The 19,228-nt window shown below is 38.0% G+C and overlaps 1 protein-coding gene across 2 annotated transcripts in view; it reads left to right on the top strand.

Annotated features, from left to right (window-relative positions):
* LOC126299570 (dynamin-binding protein-like) overlaps nucleotides 1-19,228 on the top strand; it is a 226,270-nt gene that overhangs the window by 23,840 nt on the left and 183,202 nt on the right. The window contains exons 5-7 of one of the 2 annotated variants that reach the window (XM_049991569.1): nucleotides 2,260-3,533; nucleotides 6,144-6,176; nucleotides 8,213-8,347. In XM_049991569.1, the coding sequence (XP_049847526.1) occupies nucleotides 2,260-3,533; nucleotides 6,144-6,176; nucleotides 8,213-8,347 (1,442 nt within the window). The remainder of the gene's footprint in view (nucleotides 1-2,259; nucleotides 3,534-6,143; nucleotides 6,177-8,212; nucleotides 8,348-19,228) is intronic. The other variant, XM_049991570.1, reaches the window with a different exon arrangement.

The following is a 19,228-nucleotide window of genomic DNA, read 5'->3' as shown; positions in this document are numbered from 1 at the left end:
ATGGGAACAAGCTCTGTGTTATTAAGCCTCTCCCAGTGGCTTGGACAACCTCCCCTCGGCCCTCTCACCATGAGATCATTTTAGTTAGGTTGCTTATCAGACACTGTCTTTTTAGCCATCATCGTTTGTTAAGTGGTGCTCCCTCACCACTTTGTGCTCATTGTGGTCAACCTTTGATGGTCTGCCATTTCCTGATGGAATTCCCTTTTTTTTAACCACTTACATTCCTGTTTGTATTTGCTGTCCAAGTTATCAGCGTTTTAGTGAACGACGTGCGGGCTGTCAACCACGTTTTACTTTTGATCCATAGTAGCAATATGATGAAGGACATTTAATCCTTAGTTCAGGACCTCCATTTCTCTGTTGTGTATTTTATGGACCTTTCTTCAAGTCCTTGTTTTTAGCTGTCTCTCCTTCCATTGGTCAGGCTTAACATGTACTAATTTTTAACTACTTTTTTTCCTTCATGTTCTAAGGTTCTGACATGGGCATGTATGACGCTAGTTGTTCTTGCATCCTAAAAACCAAAACAGACCGAAAGAATGAATGTTTTTTCTCTCCTCTATGTATTCTTTAATAATGCCTGATGGAAGGGCAACATCCCTTTCCACCTTGAGTTTTAACACCATGGCCCCTTGACTGTTACCAGAAACAACAAAAGCAAAAATCCGAACCCAACTGCAAGTTTACCAGCATGATATTTAGTCTGATCAAAACAAGACTAATCAACTTCTGCAATCCCCCACCCCACAATTGTGCACCTATTATTACTGCAATTACAGCACTGCAAACCTCCACACAAAAAGAAAACCAGTCACTTGCAGACTTGGTACTGACGCTCACATCATGAGATGTAAACAATAAACTCTGCAGTAAACAAAATGAATAACACAAATATAAAATTTTATCAAACAATGTACATTTTCTAATTGATCATTACAAGTGATTGCACTGGCAATGCCACGTAAAAAACTTTGTGTTCTGCCTTGCGGCAGGTCCTGTCATGAGAGAAGCCTCGTCAGAGAGGTCCACCACGTGACCTTCTAGGGAAGTTATTCTAGCGGTGGTTTCCCGTTTCCTTCCACTTGTGATAATGAAATGATAATGAGAACAACACGACACCCAGTCCCTGAGCGGAGAAAATCTCTGATCCAACGGGGAATTGAACCCGGGCCCCTTGGTGTGACAGACCACTGTGCTGACCATTCAGCTATCGGGGCGGACAATGCCACATAAACACATCCCTAGTTATAGTGGTGGTCACAGGTGATAGTCCATTAAATAGCTACATTTATCTTGCCTCGCCTTTCCCCAATGAGCCTTTGTCATTTCAAAAGACAATATTAATTGTCTTTTGTCACTACATAAATTCAACAGAGAAACAATATTAATTGAGATTGGAACTCAACAATTTCCTCTTTCTCTGAATGTGTTTATGAGGAAGGGGAACAGGCATGATAAACTCCACCAATACTAGGAACAGTCTCCACAATGACAGTAATTCCTAACAAATACCATATGCCAATATATACAAAACTAACACATATGACAAATCAGATATCAACCAACCACAAAAATCAAACACCTCCACTGTGGCACGTACTAGAACTAGATATAATGTAAACGAACACCACAATGGCAGTTATAACTGAAAGAAACAAACAGAAACATCATGCATGCTGTCTGTGAGACATATGGTGTCACACTTGAGATAATGTACTAATTTCTCCTGACATTTAGTAGACCAAAATTTTGAAACGCTGTAGCACAAACAAAATAAACAAAAGCTTCTCATCAAAAAGAAGAGGTCACTAATAACACATGAATTGAAACACTTAATCATGAGTAATCAGTATGACATATTTCTTCTTTGTGTTTAATACAAAAGAAACTTCAGAGGGAAAAAGAACAAGTAATTCATAACTATCAGTCTGGGATTGAAACACTGAGCGGATTGGAAACAAAAATGTAAATGGGGTACGGTGTATAATTACATCTTGCTATTCTGTCTTTTTGCATTTAGTTGAATTAAGTTTCTCTCAATTATTGTAGTGCAAACCCTCATCTTTCCTTTTATTGTCTATGAGCTTTTATAAAAGTAATGTTTGGTTCTGACAGATAAGCATTCATTTTTTATTAGTAAATGTTTGTTATCCTATTACAGTTTTCTGATGATACTGTTGTCATTTTACCTGTAATATTTGCAGTCTCAAAGAGTTTATTCATTCATACTATGTATTTTTTTAAATTTCATTTTAGGGGTTGCTGCGGGGACAGAATTGGAATTTTTCCCGCAGCTTACGTCACTTTACTAAAAGATGCCACTGATGTGATGGATGGTGAACATACAAATATTCAGAACCAATCCCTTATTGTTAATAGTGCCACATTTAATTGCACGGATATTAGAAAACCAGCTGTTAACACTCTTGGAGCGCAATCGTCAAATGAAGGATCACAGAATGAATATGTAACTAGCACAGAACGTGTCAAAGCAGACCTAGACAACTTGGATGTGATGAACATTTTAGATGACGATTATTTTAGGAAAAATATGCCATCTGTATTTACCAGCAACAGTGCTCCAGTTACTCATACGTATAGTTCAGAAGTGTCATCGACTCGTGATGTTCAACACATGGAAGTTGATATTTGTCCTTATGGTGTAACACTGTACCCCTTTTATGCCCAATTTGACAATGAACTAAGTTTTCATGAAGGTGAAATAGTGAGTCTTGTCAGACATGTGAGCAAAGATTGGATAGAAGGAAAAATTGATGGTAGAAAGGGGATATTTCCATCCAGTTATGTGAATATCATTGTAGATTGTCAGCCCCAGTCTGAATTTTCAGTGAGTAATGACAGAACTGTACTTCATGAAGTTGAAAATGTGGAAATGAGGAAGAAACATGACATACTTCCACCAAATTCATTTGCTGTGGTATTGTTTAATTTTGATGCACAGATGGATAGTGATCTGACTGTAAAGCAAGGTGAAGTTGTTTGTGTTCTTCAGCAACCTAATCAAGACTGGTGTGAAGTAAAAAATTGTTATGGAAGTTCAGGCCTTTGCCCACGTACTTATTTAGCATCATACACAGTGCCAAATAAATTCACAGAAGGCAGTAATCGTAGACTGTCAGTTGCAGGTGACGCTGGCTTCAGAAAAAACTTAACTGATGTGCCATTTCCTGACAAAACAGACTTAAATAAGAGAAGAACTCTTGAAAGTTTTGGTTATCATGATAAGTGGAAGAATAACAGCATTGATGATCTAATTTCCAAAAATCTGGAAACTCTTCAAAATTCATACACATGGAGTTCAAAAATGAATTATAGTAATAGAAGTGTTGCAGATTCTGAGTGCCCGATAACTGAGAATATTGCAGTAGCTCAGGATGAGGCCATAAGGCACAGTCCAGTGTATTTAGCTGAAGAACCATCAGAAACGCAAACTACCATGCTCCAAGAACAAAGTGATTCTCGATTTGATGCGAGAAGAAGAGAAGTTACTTGGAACACGTACAATGATGGTGAGTTCTGATAATGTTTGTTACATTATTTATATTTACTGGTTGTGGCATTATGCAGTACTAACATAATTTATGTGAAAAAGTTGCACAAAATTGCCCTTTAAAACGATCTTGGAGTGTTACTCAAATTGGCTTTTCCCTGAATTTAACTAGATGCAATGAGAATGTCTTTATGAATATTATGTTTTTAGACAAATGATTTATTATGAAACATTCAGAAACCTTTGCCTACAGTGTGCTTACTAATATTCTGCAGTCAGTCCATCGAGCTGCACAAAAATTTAATGATGCTTATCTAGACAGAATGTGTTGATGTAGACATGAAATACTAATGCTCCATTCTTTCAAAATACAAGCAGAGTTGTCAATGTGGGCAGAACAGATGGCCGACATTTAAGGTGTAATATGTTTGAGGGACAAACTATGCATACAGATCAGGCCATTGCATACAGATTTATTGAGAAGTGATAACATGACAATCATCTTTGTGTAGGATGTTGAACTGCATGTGTACATAAAGGTTCCAAATAATAATCTGCTCTTGTTGATATACAAGTCTTGTTACTGATAAAGCTCCATTGAGTATTGACAGAAGGATTTATATACTCCTTTTTCTTCACTAAGATTATTGACAATAGCACAGGATTTAAAATACATCAAAAACAATGTGTCTTCTTTACTGACTGGCAACATTGAAGGAATGGTAAGTTTGGTTGTGTAGAATCTTGCCCAGTATGTATTTAATTTAACACTATGTGATGATGCAACTGTAGTTAATGATAGAGTCAAATAATGATGTATAAATAGTATAATCACGACTGGTTTTAAACGGTTATAAGCCCATCTCCAGGTGTACAAGAATAGTGAAACATGTGGCGACTGCACAGTTTGAACAATAGGCTGGGGGCAGGTGACCGCTGCACATGAAGGCAAGATACAGAATTCATGTATCTCTGCTTTATGTGTGCTGCCTGCAGCCTAGTGTTATCAGTGTGTGGCAGCCACACACCTCATGGTTCTTGTACATCTGAAGATGAGTGTACAATTGCCTGAAACCTCTTGTGACTCTGAACCAGTGAAACTATTTACAACTGAATCGGTTGGTGAAGTTCAGTTGTGGCTTTCCTCCTAACCAAAGCTTATACACTATGTGATCAAAGGTATCTGGACACCCCCCAAAACATACATTTTTCATATTAGGTGTATTGTGCTGCCACCTACTGCCAGGTACTCAATATCAGCAACCTCAGTAGTCATTAGACATTGTGAGAGAGCAGAATGGGGTGCTCTGCGGAACTCGTGAACTTCGAACGTGATTTGGTAATTGGGTGTCAGATGTTTGTACATGAGATTTACACACTCCTAAACATTCCTAGGTCCATTGTTTCCAATGTGACAGTGAAGTGGAAACTTGAAGGGACACATACAGCACAAAATTGTGTGGGCTGACCTTGTCTGTTGACTGACAGAGAACGCTGACAGTTGAAGAGGGTCGTAATGTGTAACAGGCAGACATCTATACAGACCATCACACAGGAATTCCAAAATGCATCAGGATCCACTGCAAGTACTATGACAGTTAATGGGATGTAAGAAAACTTGGATTTCATGGTCGAGCGGCTGCTCATAAGCCACACGTCACGCTGGCAAATGCCAAACAACACCTCTCTTTGTGTTAGGAGCGTAAAGATTTGATGATTGAACAGTGGAAAAATGTTGTGTGGAGTGACGAATCACGGTACACCATGTGGCGATCCGATGGCAGGGTGTGGGTATGGTGAATGCTCGGTGAACGTCATCTGCCAGCGTATGTAGTGCCAACTGTAAAATTCGGAGGTTGTGGTGTTATGGTGAGTTCATGTTTTTCATGAAGGGGGCTTGCACCCCTTGTTGTTTTGCATGTCACTATCACAGCACCAGCCTATATTGATGTTTAAAGCTGCTCCTTGCATCCCACTGTTGAAGAGGAATTTGGGGATGGTGATTGCATCTTTTAACACGATCAAGCACCTGTTCATAATGTACGGCCTGTGGCAGAGTGGTTACATGACAATAGCATCCCTGTAATGGACTGGCCTGCACAGTGTCAGGATCTGAATCCTGTAGAACACCTTTGGGATGTTTTGGAATGCTGACTTCGTGCCAGGCCTCACCGACCAACATTGATACCTCTCCTCAGTGCAGCACTCCATGAAGAATGGGCTGCCATTCCCCAAGAAACCTTCCAGCACCTGATTGAACATATGCCTGCAAGAGTGGAAGCTGTCATCAAGGCTAAAGATGGGCCAACACTATATTGAATTCCAGCATTACCAGTGGAGGGTGTCACATACTTGTAAGTCATTTTCAGCCAGGTGTCTGGACAATTTTGATCACATGGTGTATAATTAATGTGTTCCATGAATGCAAGTACTGAGCCAAGTGAACTCGTGTGTACTCTCTGAAAACTTAATTGTGATTGATAGCAGTGGTGATATATCTAAGAAGTTCTTATTAATTGATAATCTTAGTAAGAGGAGTACACAATACAAAAGTATAGATGTTTGTAGCAGAAATACCAACCAATTCTGCATTTAATAACATTTTGTTTATCTCTTTCATTCTTTTTAGTTTTCAAAGGAGGACATTTCAGTACAAAATGTGGTGAGTTAAAAAAAAGGTGTAGCCTTTCTTTTTATTCTTGGTGTATCATGGTGTCAATTTCGGTTTTATTTTTGTTCATAATTTTACAGTTGCACCAGTATGGTTTCTCTTTATTTTTCACTGGTTCTTAATTCACTTCATTTGCTAATGCTGCTCTTTAATACATCTTTTTTATTCCCTTTTACTTTCTGGGGTGTTTTTTTTTTCCTTCATAAAACCTTTTATAGTTTCTCACATTTCTGTCTTTATTTTTTAATTGCTCCCCCCATGTTTCTTGTTTTTTGCAGTCCAGTTTGGTGTAAATTTTTTTCACTTTGTTTTCAGTTTTACTTGTTTGTTAATTTCATTTTATTAATCAAAATTCCAATCTTCTTCTTCTTCTTCTTCTTTTTCTTCAGTGCTTTAGTGTTTAATTTGCGTAGCATATTGTGCGATCTGTTTTATCTCTGTTTGAACTGAACTACCTGGGCCAGTCCTCAGATCTCATGTTATTTTGCAGTACCACATGCTGTTTAGAATTTTATTGTCTTATGTTTCATATCCAAGTCTTAATACCAATTACTGTTATCTGAAAGATATAAACAAGTCATGTACAATACTGGCCCTGCACTGTCTTAGAAAGGTGCACATTTGTAAACATCACTCCCCTGCAGTAGAAGGGCCTCACAACAGTCCTAAGATTGAAGCATTGATTTCATGACTCTTATTTTTATATTATTCATGAAATTTGAGTATGTGTTATTCTTTTTCTTGTGTTTCTTTCTGTTTATGGCCAAATGCAGCAATAATGACGTCTCTAATTTTGTGTGAGAGTTTCTCAAATCAGTACTCTAACTTTCACCCCTTATTTCACATCAAAATTTTTGATGGATTCTCTGATGTGGAAGCAGTGGTAACAAAGCATTTATTGTGTATAGTTTTCAGTCTAGATTGCAAGCAATTAATATTTTACAACCCCAGGGATCAGGTGTCAGGGTGACCAACTTACTGTTTTCACTGTACTGTACGTAGGCCACACGACCACTATGAGAAATATGATCTTGTATCAGTTGGGCAGGTTGCCATTTGGATGTGTGGAAAATGGTGAGGTGTTTACAATATTAAATCACCTGTTCTTATGGTCATTTTGTTTTCGTTTAGCTATTTTTTCTGTATAGGTATGGAACTTCGTTTGAACCTGGGGTGGAGGTAGAGCTTTCTTTGGTTTCCTAACAGAAATTTTTGTGAATGCCAAGAGAACAATGTTGTTTTCAGCAGCTTATAAGATGTTGAAGTTGATAAGTTTTTGACCAGCTTTTCTACCTGAAGGCTTCTGCTCTTATTACCTTATCAACTAAGCACCATTTTGTGCTTAGTTGAGGAGGCAAATTATTATTTATTTATTTATTTACTTCTGCAAGACAATGTTAATTTTAGAGTTTGTTACCAACTTTCTTACATGACAATGTGATTTTCTTCAGGAAAAATATTTATTCATCTCACTACACAAAATATTTAAAATGGATATAAAATCTCAACATAGTTAAAGGGTGACCATAAATCAAATAAGACACTAGTCTGTAACTTGAAGTATTTTTCTGTTGTACCACGTAAGGTTGACACTTTATTTGATGTAATCTGTTGTAGACGAAACTGCAGTATCCAGAAGGAGCTGTCACTTTGCAGCAGTGTGTGCACTGATTTGAAACTTCCTGGTAGATTAAAACTGTGCCAGATCAGGACTCAAACCTGGGACCTTTGCCTTTTATTGGCAAGTGCTCTGTGGACTGAGCTATCAGTGTGTGACTCGTGACCCAGCGATTTGTGGTTTGTGCTCAGATAGCTAAGTCTGTAAATCACTTACCCACAAAAGGCAAAGGTTCCAGGTTCGAGTACTGGTCTGGCAAACAGTTTTAATTTTACAGGAAGTTTTAAAACTACAGTCCTTTGTAATGTGAATATAATTTTGCATGTTTTTTCATTAGGACAGTATCTTTTTTTTGTTCCTTACTGATTTCTAAATCTAGATTCTAATATTTGCTATTTGTATTAAACAGTGAACAATCAGTGCCGTGTATCACCTGTTCTGAAGAGGCAAGCTTCTGACAGAGTGCCCCACAGGCCAGCTCCACCAGTGCCATTGCCTGGCCACAAACCTGTCCATCGTTCAATAAGAAAACCAAACAAGAAAAGTAAGACACCTTTTCAATATCGTATTTAATTTCTTTGACTGGAAGTTCACTATTAACAGAAATGTGCAGCGACTTGGTTATATGCTGCCTGACAAACAAGTGAAGTACTCTCAAGAATTGATTGGATGTCAGTATGGCTTTGTGTGTGTGCGCGCGCGCGCGCGCACACACACACACACACACACACACACACACACACACACACACACACACACACACACACACACACACCATTGGAGGGTATGTAAATAATTGGAGGTTAAATTTTCTGTTACAGACAGAATGGTCACCAGAGGGCATTAATGTTGTGTCTTTAGTGTCATTACCAGTCCTGATAGGGTATATAAGGGGGCGTGAACAGCATCAGATGTTGAGTGATCACTGTGAAGGATATGGAGATGCCATGTACTCATGTGAGATGGCATTACCAGCACTTGACAAAGTTTGAATGGAGCATCAATATATGTCACCATTTACTCAGCTGGTAGAATTGTGCAATATCCAGATTTGTGATGGATTTGGACATGAGAGTGGCCCAGTGTTGGACTGCATGGGAGTGTGATGGCAGGCATACTCGTCATCCAGGTCCCAGTCAACCGTGTCTGACCGCCACTAGGAAAGAACACCGTATTGTGCACCGAGAACGTTGTAAACTCTTCACATCTGTGCCTTCCATATGTTACCTCAAACTGTTGATTGGAGACTAGCAGCAGCCGGACTATGGAATTATTGCCCTGTGTGTAGGCTACCATTAACTTAAATGCCTGTGTTTGGAGTGGTGCCATGACTGGGTAGCATATACTAATGAGTGGTATTGTGTTCAGCACTGGATTGTGGATCTATATTACCCTGGGCGAGCATCATTGGTGAGAATGGCAGTGACCCGGAGAGAGATCCCGTGCTTCCAATGTTTTGTAGACACAATGTGAGGAACCATTGGGTATGACTTCAGGTTGTGGCTGGTGGTGATTGAAGGAACTCTGATGGCACAACAGTACATCATGGACATCTTGTGTCCTTGTGTGTTACCTCTGTGGCTAGCAAGATGCCCAGAACTGTTTCCAGTAGACGATACATGGGATCAGCTGGATGTCAACTCTGTCCCAGTGCCAGTATCCAGGATATTGAGGACCAGTTGCAACAGTTGTTGACCAACCTGCCTCAGGAAGGCTACAACAGCATTATGACACCCTTCCCAAATGAATAATTGCATGCATCCAGGCCAGAGGGCATGCAACATCATATTGATATATCTGGTCACACTGCCAACGTCTTTGTAAATTTGACTCAGTTTTGTAATAAGTGAAATAACATTACATACTCTCTCAAACCATTCCATGAAATTTCATTTCTTACTTGCCTTCTGGGTGCTTCACATTTTTGTCAGGCAGTTCATAACATCTCGATATTGATTGCTTTTGTTCAAGATGACAATTTTTGAACTATATAAAGAAAATGTAAATTAGTTACAAACTATCATGTGAACACACTTTATTCAACATGTTAACATCACTACAGATATTCTGGTTTAGGTATGACATGTTCAATATGTCTGCCATTATTGGCGATGATGTAGTGCAGACAAATAGCGAAATTCTGCATGACGGGCTGAATGTCAGAACACAGATGCTGTCAATATCTTCACGAATGGCTGTTTTCAGCTCAGTGATGGTTTTGCCATTATTGCTGTAGACCTTGTCGTTAACATAGCCCCCTAAAAAGGAGTTGCGTGTGTTCAGATCCGGAGAATATGATGGCTAATCGAGGCCTATGCTCGTGGCCTCTTGGTACCCCAGAGCCAGAATGGGGCCCCAAAAGTGCTCCTCCAGGACGTCAAACATTCTCCTGCTTTGATGGGATCAAGCTCCGTCTTGCATAACCACATCTTGTCGAAATTAGTGTCACTTTGGATAATGGGAATGAAATCATCTTCCAAAACCTTTACGTACCATTTGGTAGTCACCGTGCCATCAAGAAATATCATGCCAATTATTCCGTGAGTGGACATTGCACACCACACAGTCACCCATTGAGGGTGAAGAGAATTCTCAATGACGCAATGTGGATTTTCAGTCCCCCAAATGTGCCAGTTTTGCTTATTGACAAAACCCATCCAAATGAAAGTGGGCTTCGTTGCTAAACCAAACCGTACATGCACATACTAATTCCCATCATGCCCCATGGCCAACCGTGCAGTTTGAATGTTCTAACTAAAACTGTTCAGAAGCTATGATTTTATTTCATATTGTTCAATAATTGTCATCCTGTATGAATACCTGTAATTATCACAGTATACTATGAAAAAAAGTCCCTTATTTGAGTCATTACTTATAAATTTGGTCTGTGCAGTTTGTTCCCTTCAATTTTTTGTAAATTACTCATTGTAGTCTCAGGTTGCCTCCTTGTAATGAAACTGAATTTTGTAAGTTATATTTTAGTCTAATGTAGCTATTGTACAAATGTGTTATCAGAATGGAATTTGTTCTATATGGAGTGTACACTGTTATGAAAATTATTGACAATTTAAACTGTGTGCTTTTGTGAAGTTTGTAAGATCAGAGAAAAGTTCTGTCACATAGAAACTGAGAGACAGATCACAATTTGCTTCTGGATTGCTCATTTGGTAAGAATGTTGTCTGCAAATAGGCAAGGATACAGTTTAAAGTCCAAAACAGGCACTCAATTTTGAATTCCAAACATTTGTTGTTGCATGACAAAAGTGCTTGTGTTGTTGTACCTAATTGTTGTAACACAGACTAGGAGCTTGAGAGGTATTCTGTTTATAAAAAAATTTGTCACCAACTAGATTCATCTCTGATGTTCTCAGATTGTTTTTAATATTTCATAGATGGTATTTTCATAATACACTTTTTGTAGAGCTGCAGATTTATATGGCTGAAAAGTATATTGTGTGGTATGGAAGAGCACATTTATTGCTCAAGGTAGAAATGAATGTCGACTCCAAATACAGGAGAAAATAGGAACCACACATATACTAGATAAATCTAGGAGAAACACACAACTGAGTGATTTGATCAGGTGAATATGCTGTAGATCATCCAGAAATTTGTCTCTCTTGACTATCAAAAAGTCGTTAGGTAGGTTTCAGAACAGTCAGCATTGTAAAAAAAGCAAATTTTATTATGCTGGTGTAAGCAAATAACTTTCTCTCACCTGCAAATGGTGGTGAACTGAGCGAAAAAAATTGCCTGGGTGGTATTAAATACTGAACATCTCAGGGATCTGTCTTCACTGGCTGAGTTTGGTGAATCCGAGATTCCCAATCTGAGGAATGGGTAGAGCCACCTGTCCTCTATAACTGTAAACCATGGAATTCTTTCAGTGACTGTTCAAATGTCGTGTGTTACAGAAAATTTAGAATCTTAAATTAACTTTCCAGATCACAAAGATTATTCAAACTCCATAAAAACAAAACAAAAAAAGGCTTCATTACTGTAAGATATACTATATTGCTGAGGGAGTGGATGTTGGTTGTGGAAAACAGTTTGTATGAGTTGCCAGAGAAGACCACCACTCACAAAGTTAAGAGGACTGGATCTAGCTTTAAAGTCTCTAAAAGAAAACTTGAATAACAGAACACATGGTGTGATACAGAATATGTTCATCCTCATAAACAGAGTGGAAGACAGTTTGAGGATTTGTCCATTTTATATGTGACACAATTTTAAACGTTACATGTCGTGACACACAGGAAGTTTGCATTATTGTGTTAAAAGAAGAATGGCATGATGAAAATGTGATCAATGTACGTGACATAATCAAGCTTGTGAATGTCATACTAGAGAAGATTGCTTTATTTTTTTGTGTTGTGCAGTGTACCCCTTGATAACGTCCACATGCATGAAACTGCAATAGTGAGTTATACAAATAAAATAATTTACAGTGAAAGGCAACTGTGATATCTTTTTGCAAAATTTTACATAACTATGAACCTCATGTACGGAAAGTTAATGCAATTTTACAGTTTCAGTTATCAAAGGACTTAGTCATTTCATAATTGAATGCATTGCTTTCATAATTGAATGCATTGCTTCATCATTAGCTGTTTTAAGCACTGATTAAAACTGTATTTTATTGCCATGTGTTTTGCTGTAAGTAATGCTCTAACTTACTCTCCCCTTTAGTTCAAATAATAATCATAAATGATTATTCATATAGAAAGGAGACGTGCATCTTGTAGGATTAGTAGCATGCATGCACTCTGTCCTGTCCATTAGACTACAGAATCACCCTAATTTTTCCTGTATCTGACAGTGTGTGTTGTCTGCTCATACTGGGGCAGGGCCAGAAGGATATGGTGTGGCAGTCTTTGTAACTAATAGAAACGGCCCTTCTGGTGCTCCTTTGTTACAGATCTCGAAGCAGTTGTTCCTACAGTCCACAGTCCATACAGGAAAATTGTATTCTCTTTCTGTGTACAGTACCACTGCAAGAGACTTTATACTATTTATCCCATATTGCTATTATAACACTTGCTCTGTCCATTCCTCTTCCTTGATGATGCAGATGTACACAGTGTGCTATGAGGTTCATCATTGACCTACTCCAGGGGTCATGCAGTAGAGAAACTTATGATGATTCAGGAGCCGTGTCCCTCAACACTGAGTCACATCCATCTCAGTATTGTTACAGGGTCATCCTCAACCATAGACTCCAGACTTTGCCATTCTGCTTGGTTGTAAGTTGCTGAGGATCTTCATTCCAGTGATCACTTCCTGTCCTATATCCCTCTACCAGACGGAGTAGTATTTGAAAGAAAGCCACTAAGATTGACAATCAGGAAAGTGGTCTAGACTTTGTATTGCCAGCTTGCTGTTCTTGAACATACAGATAACTTCCAGGACTGGGTGGACACATCGAAGTGTGATGCACCATGCTGCAGATTGATTCATCTCGGAGTCCTCAGGTCACTTACGAGGCAGCATATTCCTTGGTAGAACTAAGAGTGCTGCTCCACAACCTAGTTCAGGTGTGTGACTCGGAGACAGTTTACATGCTGACCCATTGAAGGAAACCTTGCAACCTTTTGAACTGTGAAGGCAAAAAGCACAGTGAATGATCAAAGAGAGCAGCAAAATGTTCTGTTGAGTGTTCCTTGATTCTATCAGCTGTTCAATTTATTTTTTTACAAGTATAAAAAAAACCATCAAGTGAATTTCTGGTAAATATAGTCAGCCATGTATAACAGCCGTACTGATAGATTGGTATCTCCAAACATCATCTGGAGAAAGGTAAGTTACATTTAAGACCCAACAATGCGAGTCCTACAACTGCCCCTTCTCCTAGTGGGCACTGGATTCAGCAACATCTAGGGCTTGTGATACTGCATCTATACCTCAAACCATGGAAGAATCAAACAAGCCCTAGTAGTTTCAGAACGATGATCTTAACAAGCTGTGTAGAAAAAAACATGAATGGTCCACCACCTACTGTGGTTATTATAGACAAGGAAACTTCCCAGGCGATCTCAGTGCAGGTTCTCTAGGTAGTGATACGCTGTTGACAATCTGATGCTGCTCAGGGCCCTATACAAGAGGCTCTCCCACAGAAATTACATTATATATAAAAAGGCCTGTGATGCTACTGGGGTCCACAGTGTTCTAGGACTTGTGAAGGCACTGCTAATTGTAAGTGTTATTTTTTTCTCTTCTTTTCACTTTATACATATCTTTTTTATTGTTTTGGGTATGCTATAATTTTAATTTTATGAAAAACTGTGTATTTAAAAATGTAATGTGTAAAAGGAAACAGCAATAAGAACAGGGAGATTGAGAGCCATATCAGTAGAGAGACTTCAATAGTGAAAGACAGTGCGGGTGTGTGTGCTCATGTGTGCAGTAACAGGTCAGGTTCCTATTGGATAGAAACATATGCCAGATACTGCTAAACATTTATGTTCTAAAAATGGCATGGTCATAATATTGACATAGGCATTGTGAAAAGAAAGTGTTAAACTGTTTTGTATAGTACGAATCTTGTGCAGTACTGTAAACTGAATTGACAATGCAACATTTGAGTGAGCAGTAATTTTTGTCTGTTGGACTGAATTGGTGTCTGTGGTGTGACTTGCAGAAACTAATGTGTTCAAAGATTTTTTGTTTGCAGCTTAATGAGGTTTCACACACATTAAATCATTAACAGTTCCTATAAAAACAGCTAAGAATGTCCAACTGTAACTAGGTGATCTGTGAGCTGAGCTCAATATTGCACTCTTTCAAAACCAATGTATTTAACTGTAAAAATGTATATTTACATATAAAACCTTCAATTTACATAGTAACATTTGCTTGTGACCAGCCTGTCCCCAAATGAATGTGACAGAGGAATAATATAACTGCCAAGTGGATCATGCGCCAGATGAGAGACTGTAAGAGTTGCATTTTACCACAGATGGGCCTACTATGATTTTGTTGCTGGCACCGCCTAGCTACTGACAACATTGCACTTTACTTCTCTCACACATATAAGCAACATACACTGCCAAAAACATCTCTCTCCATAAATACTTGAAAAGCAGTGTAATCATCTTAATGTAATTTCATTTATGATGAACTTCATGAAATGAGTGTTTCTTGAGTAGACATAGTTTTATAGTGTGTGGATTCAGAGTTTCATGTTGTCATTTGCTGCCATACTATTATTTCCCTACCACTACTGTTTGCTTACTTTGTTTCTTTCTTTATATTTTGGTTGCTATGGTATGTGTCTTCACATTTATCTTTTGGGGGATGTGCTTAGATGTATGTGTGGGTGAGCTGTGACTTTTTTATGTTGTATTTGGTAAAATGTGTTAGCTGTCGCATCTACCATTAGTTTACAACCTCCAACCAGTCAGAATAAGGCTGATTATATCTCATTGAGCAAGCTATAAAGACAGTGGAAATTTGAAATTTTGCAGCTGTACAATGACAGGAATGTATGTTTACATTCTGGAACTCTGAGTTTGGTTTACTAAATTCTTCCAGGTCTAAAATCATTAAATTTTATTTCTTTACATTTGTGAGAGAGATATTTAGGCACATTTGTGGTCAAAATTTGATAGTTAAATCTTTTCAGAGTTGGCTCTGTTAAATACGGCGACTATAAAACGAAAGTAGTCTATTCAGTGCTGGCTTGTTGAAATCTTGCATTGTTTTGGGTCTAATTTTGAACTTTAGTGGGTGGTATACTTTATTTTTGTCTGTTTTGGATCAGAAATATCACAACTATAGAGGATGAACATGTGGCAAGTTTCCAAAAATGGGGAAGCGAAGAAGTGGGAGAAAAAGAAATGGACCCTATTGAGAGAACTATGGAAAAAGGGCTAGTTATTAAATCAGAACTAGGTATTAAAAAAGAAATAATCCAAAAAGGGGAGCAGAAGGTATGTTTGAATTACTATTAATGAAATCGAGTGAGGGGAGAAGAAAGCAGCAAAAACTGTTAGAGAATCACAAAAAGAAGTGGGCAGAAAGATAGAACAAAAATGGAAAGAATTTAAACAGGACTGGGAAACTGAGTTAGAAAAATATCTGAGATGAAGTTGGAGGTAAATAAAGATTTTTGGAAATTAAAAAATAAAGTTTCACAAATAGTCAAAAAAGTTAAACTTGAAATACCCGTAAAACAAGGAAAATTATATAAATGCTATAAATAAAAAGGTAGGGTGCTTGGATAAGAACTTTGAAGCCCAAGCTGTTGAGTGTAAACAGGGGAAAGCTGAAATAAACAGTTATTGTGCTCAGTTTTTCCAGGAATGAAGTTTCAAGAATGAGGCAGAAGTGGAAGAAATTAAAGAAACCACTTCTGAGACTGTGAAAAGGATGAATGACTTAGAAAAGACAATTCAACATAAAAATTTTATACAGCACCACCCTTGTTAGTTCATGTAAGAGATGCTGTAGCTTTAGTAATATACATTGCCAGAAAAAATGCAATTGTAAGATAGATCAAAATCATGGAACAGAATTTTAAAACACAACAGTTTGTTTTAACTGTATTCAGGGATGGTGGAAGCATTGTAAGTAAAATTTATTTCGAGTTCATTGCCACCACTGGTTATTTCCTCTGAGCGATGTTGTAACTATGTAACTGACTAAAGAAAAGTTGTAAAACTGAAAATATATTAATAAGCAGAAGACACCAAATCAACCACTTTCTGAGCATCCACTAGAATAACATATGAAATTAAATAGCTTCAACTAACAAAAGTATAAAATTACAACAGCAATGCATGATGCTTCTCATTGCATTTGCATGTCTTATAAATAAATAATAAATCATTTGCAATAAACACCTCAAGGGTGATTCCTTGAACCCAAATTTATGTGATTGAAAAACCAAGATAATTAAGTTCAGTAAAACTCGACAGAAAGATTGTAAAAATAAGTCATGACAATAAAACAGTATCAAATGAACAAATAAAATCAACAGTTAATGGTAATCACAGTAACGAAAGTAAGCTTTTCAATAGGCAAATGCAAAATAGTAGTTTAATTAAAGAAAGCAGTCAATGACTGCAGAGAAATAGAAGTCATTAACTTTTACACTTCACATCACAATCCACTGTAACTTGACCAAGGCACGCGATCAGCTGGGATGGCTGTACACATCCTACTACATAACTTGTGTGTGAAACAGCTGAATATAGTCTAGCTCTAGTATCAGAACAGCAAGCAGTGCGGAAGTCACTTCGGGAACAATTATGTTAAGTAAAAGAGTGGGCCAGTGGAATGCTGTAAAATAGGTGGCAACGCTGTCTAGTAGTATGTTGGTGCTCCTGTGTCATAACCTAATCTGAGAACTTGAACAATTCATTGTTGTTACTATCAGGAAGAACTGGTAAGGTAGGATGTATACTGAGAGGGAACTTAAATTGTGGACTCAATAACAGGAATGGTTCAATAGTAGCATTCAGAGTTTCTTTCAGTTGCATGTAGAACCAAAATTCAGGTCCCAGGGTGTCGCAATGGGATGTATTGAATAGAAGTCTGCTATTAGGTTGGGGTATAATTTTGTAGCATTTTTTCGCAAGTTTAATAAACACAACATATGCATGTAACAGAGACTTTAGTCATCAATAATATATTCTCCTTCACTATTTGCAGCAGTCTGCCAATGCTGGGGTAACTTTACTGTTATGCGGCTGTAGAAATCGTGTTGTTCTGAGGCAAAAAGTCTTGAGCCATGTTTGGAGCACATTTTCATCTGAAAAGAAACTTCTTGGAAGATTAGCTAGAGAGTTGAAAAGATGAAAATTGTGGGTGGAAGATTAGGTGAATCAGGTGGGTGTGGAATGACTTCTCAATCCCACTCCTGCATAGAGTTTTCTGTCAGTCTAGTAGAATGGCGGCGGACATTATTGTGAAGTAGCATCACTTCATGCAGTCTTCCCAGTCATTCATGGATTGCGTCTGCAAGATGTCTCAGGTGTTAACATTAAATGTCAGCAGTGATGGTTACACCGCAGGGAAGCAATTCATACTACGCCACACCATGCTGTTCAACCAGATGCATAACATTATCTGTTGTGGAAGTGCACAGGGTCTTTGTACAGGGAGTTGCTGCATTGTTTTGGCTCAATCATCCCTTTCTTTTCCTTATGTTAGCATAAAGACACCATTCCTTATCACCAGTGTGGTGTTCGTGAGCCAATTGATGACCACCAAGAGAGTTCATCACATTTACCAGTTCTCAATTACACTGGTATGGATCATTGTGGATTAATGCATTTGAACGATCTTCATTAAATCTCAAAGGTCTTCCAGAACATGAAGAGTCACTAATGTCAAAATGTTCCTCCTTAACACGCGAAAAGCATTTTCTTCTTGTGCTCTGCTCAATGTCATTATCCCCATACATGACACAAATGTTTTTGGCTGCCTTCACAGCTGCCAATGGCTCAAAATAATGGCTCAAAATACAACTAACAGCGACGTTGCTAGCATCACACAACAAAAACAAGATAAAAGTTAGTGCAAAATCCAGATAAGCAAAGACTGATAAACTTGTAAGAATTTTTTCAGTTTTAACTTGTCACTCTCCCAGTTTTCTGTCCAGACGAGAGGAGTTCCCTTCTTCTGTAATTTTGTGAAAGGTTTTAGGGCGGCTGCATAGTTCTCTATGAAACAATGATAGTAATTTCTTAAACTGGGAAATGATCTGCAATTTTTAATGTTCCTCAGTGCTGGAAAATTGTACTCGGTGTCCTGTAATCACGAGTCTGGTCTTACACCATCTGCCAAAATTATGTAGCCTAGATAGTGCACCTGCAGTTGCGCTATACTGCAAATTTCTAATTTAGATTAGCACCACTAACACAAGTTAGTATGTTTCTTAGTCATGTTGCATACTTTCTCATCATACTTGCAAAGATAATTATGTCACCCTGGTGTACTAGACACATGTTTGGCTTTAAACTTTGTAAAAGTAAATCCGAAAACGTTGAAATGTAGCAGGAGTGTTCCAGAGGTCAAAGGGCATACTTAGGCATGTATAATGCCCAGAGGGCTGTCTTTTCGTGATCTTTGCTAACGATAAGAATTTGATATCAGCTGAAAAGAATATCTTAAGATGGTGATGAATTTGCAGTTGCCAAGGTGATCCAAAGTGTCATCAATCCTTTGAAGGGGATAAGTACCTGTTTCTGAGACCTTATTTACTGCTCTCATATTTACACAATTGTGATAAGCCTTTTTTTCCTTTACTGGTTTTCTTGGGGACTAACATTGTGGGTGAAGCCCAGGGACTGAAAGAATATTGAATAACAAAAAACAGAACATATGCAAGTACACAGAACTAAAATGCACAATAGCACTTAAGTTTACAGAGACAAGTTGAAGCCTGATGATTAGTTCTGGTAACTGGGATGGCTGTACAGTT

This window comes from Schistocerca gregaria, chromosome X, assembly GCF_023897955.1.
Source record: "Schistocerca gregaria isolate iqSchGreg1 chromosome X, iqSchGreg1.2, whole genome shotgun sequence".
Classification (NCBI taxonomy): Eukaryota; Metazoa; Arthropoda; class Insecta; order Orthoptera; family Acrididae; genus Schistocerca; species Schistocerca gregaria.
Note: the sequence above shows the minus strand (reverse complement) of the source record. Positions and strands in the feature narration are given on the sequence as shown.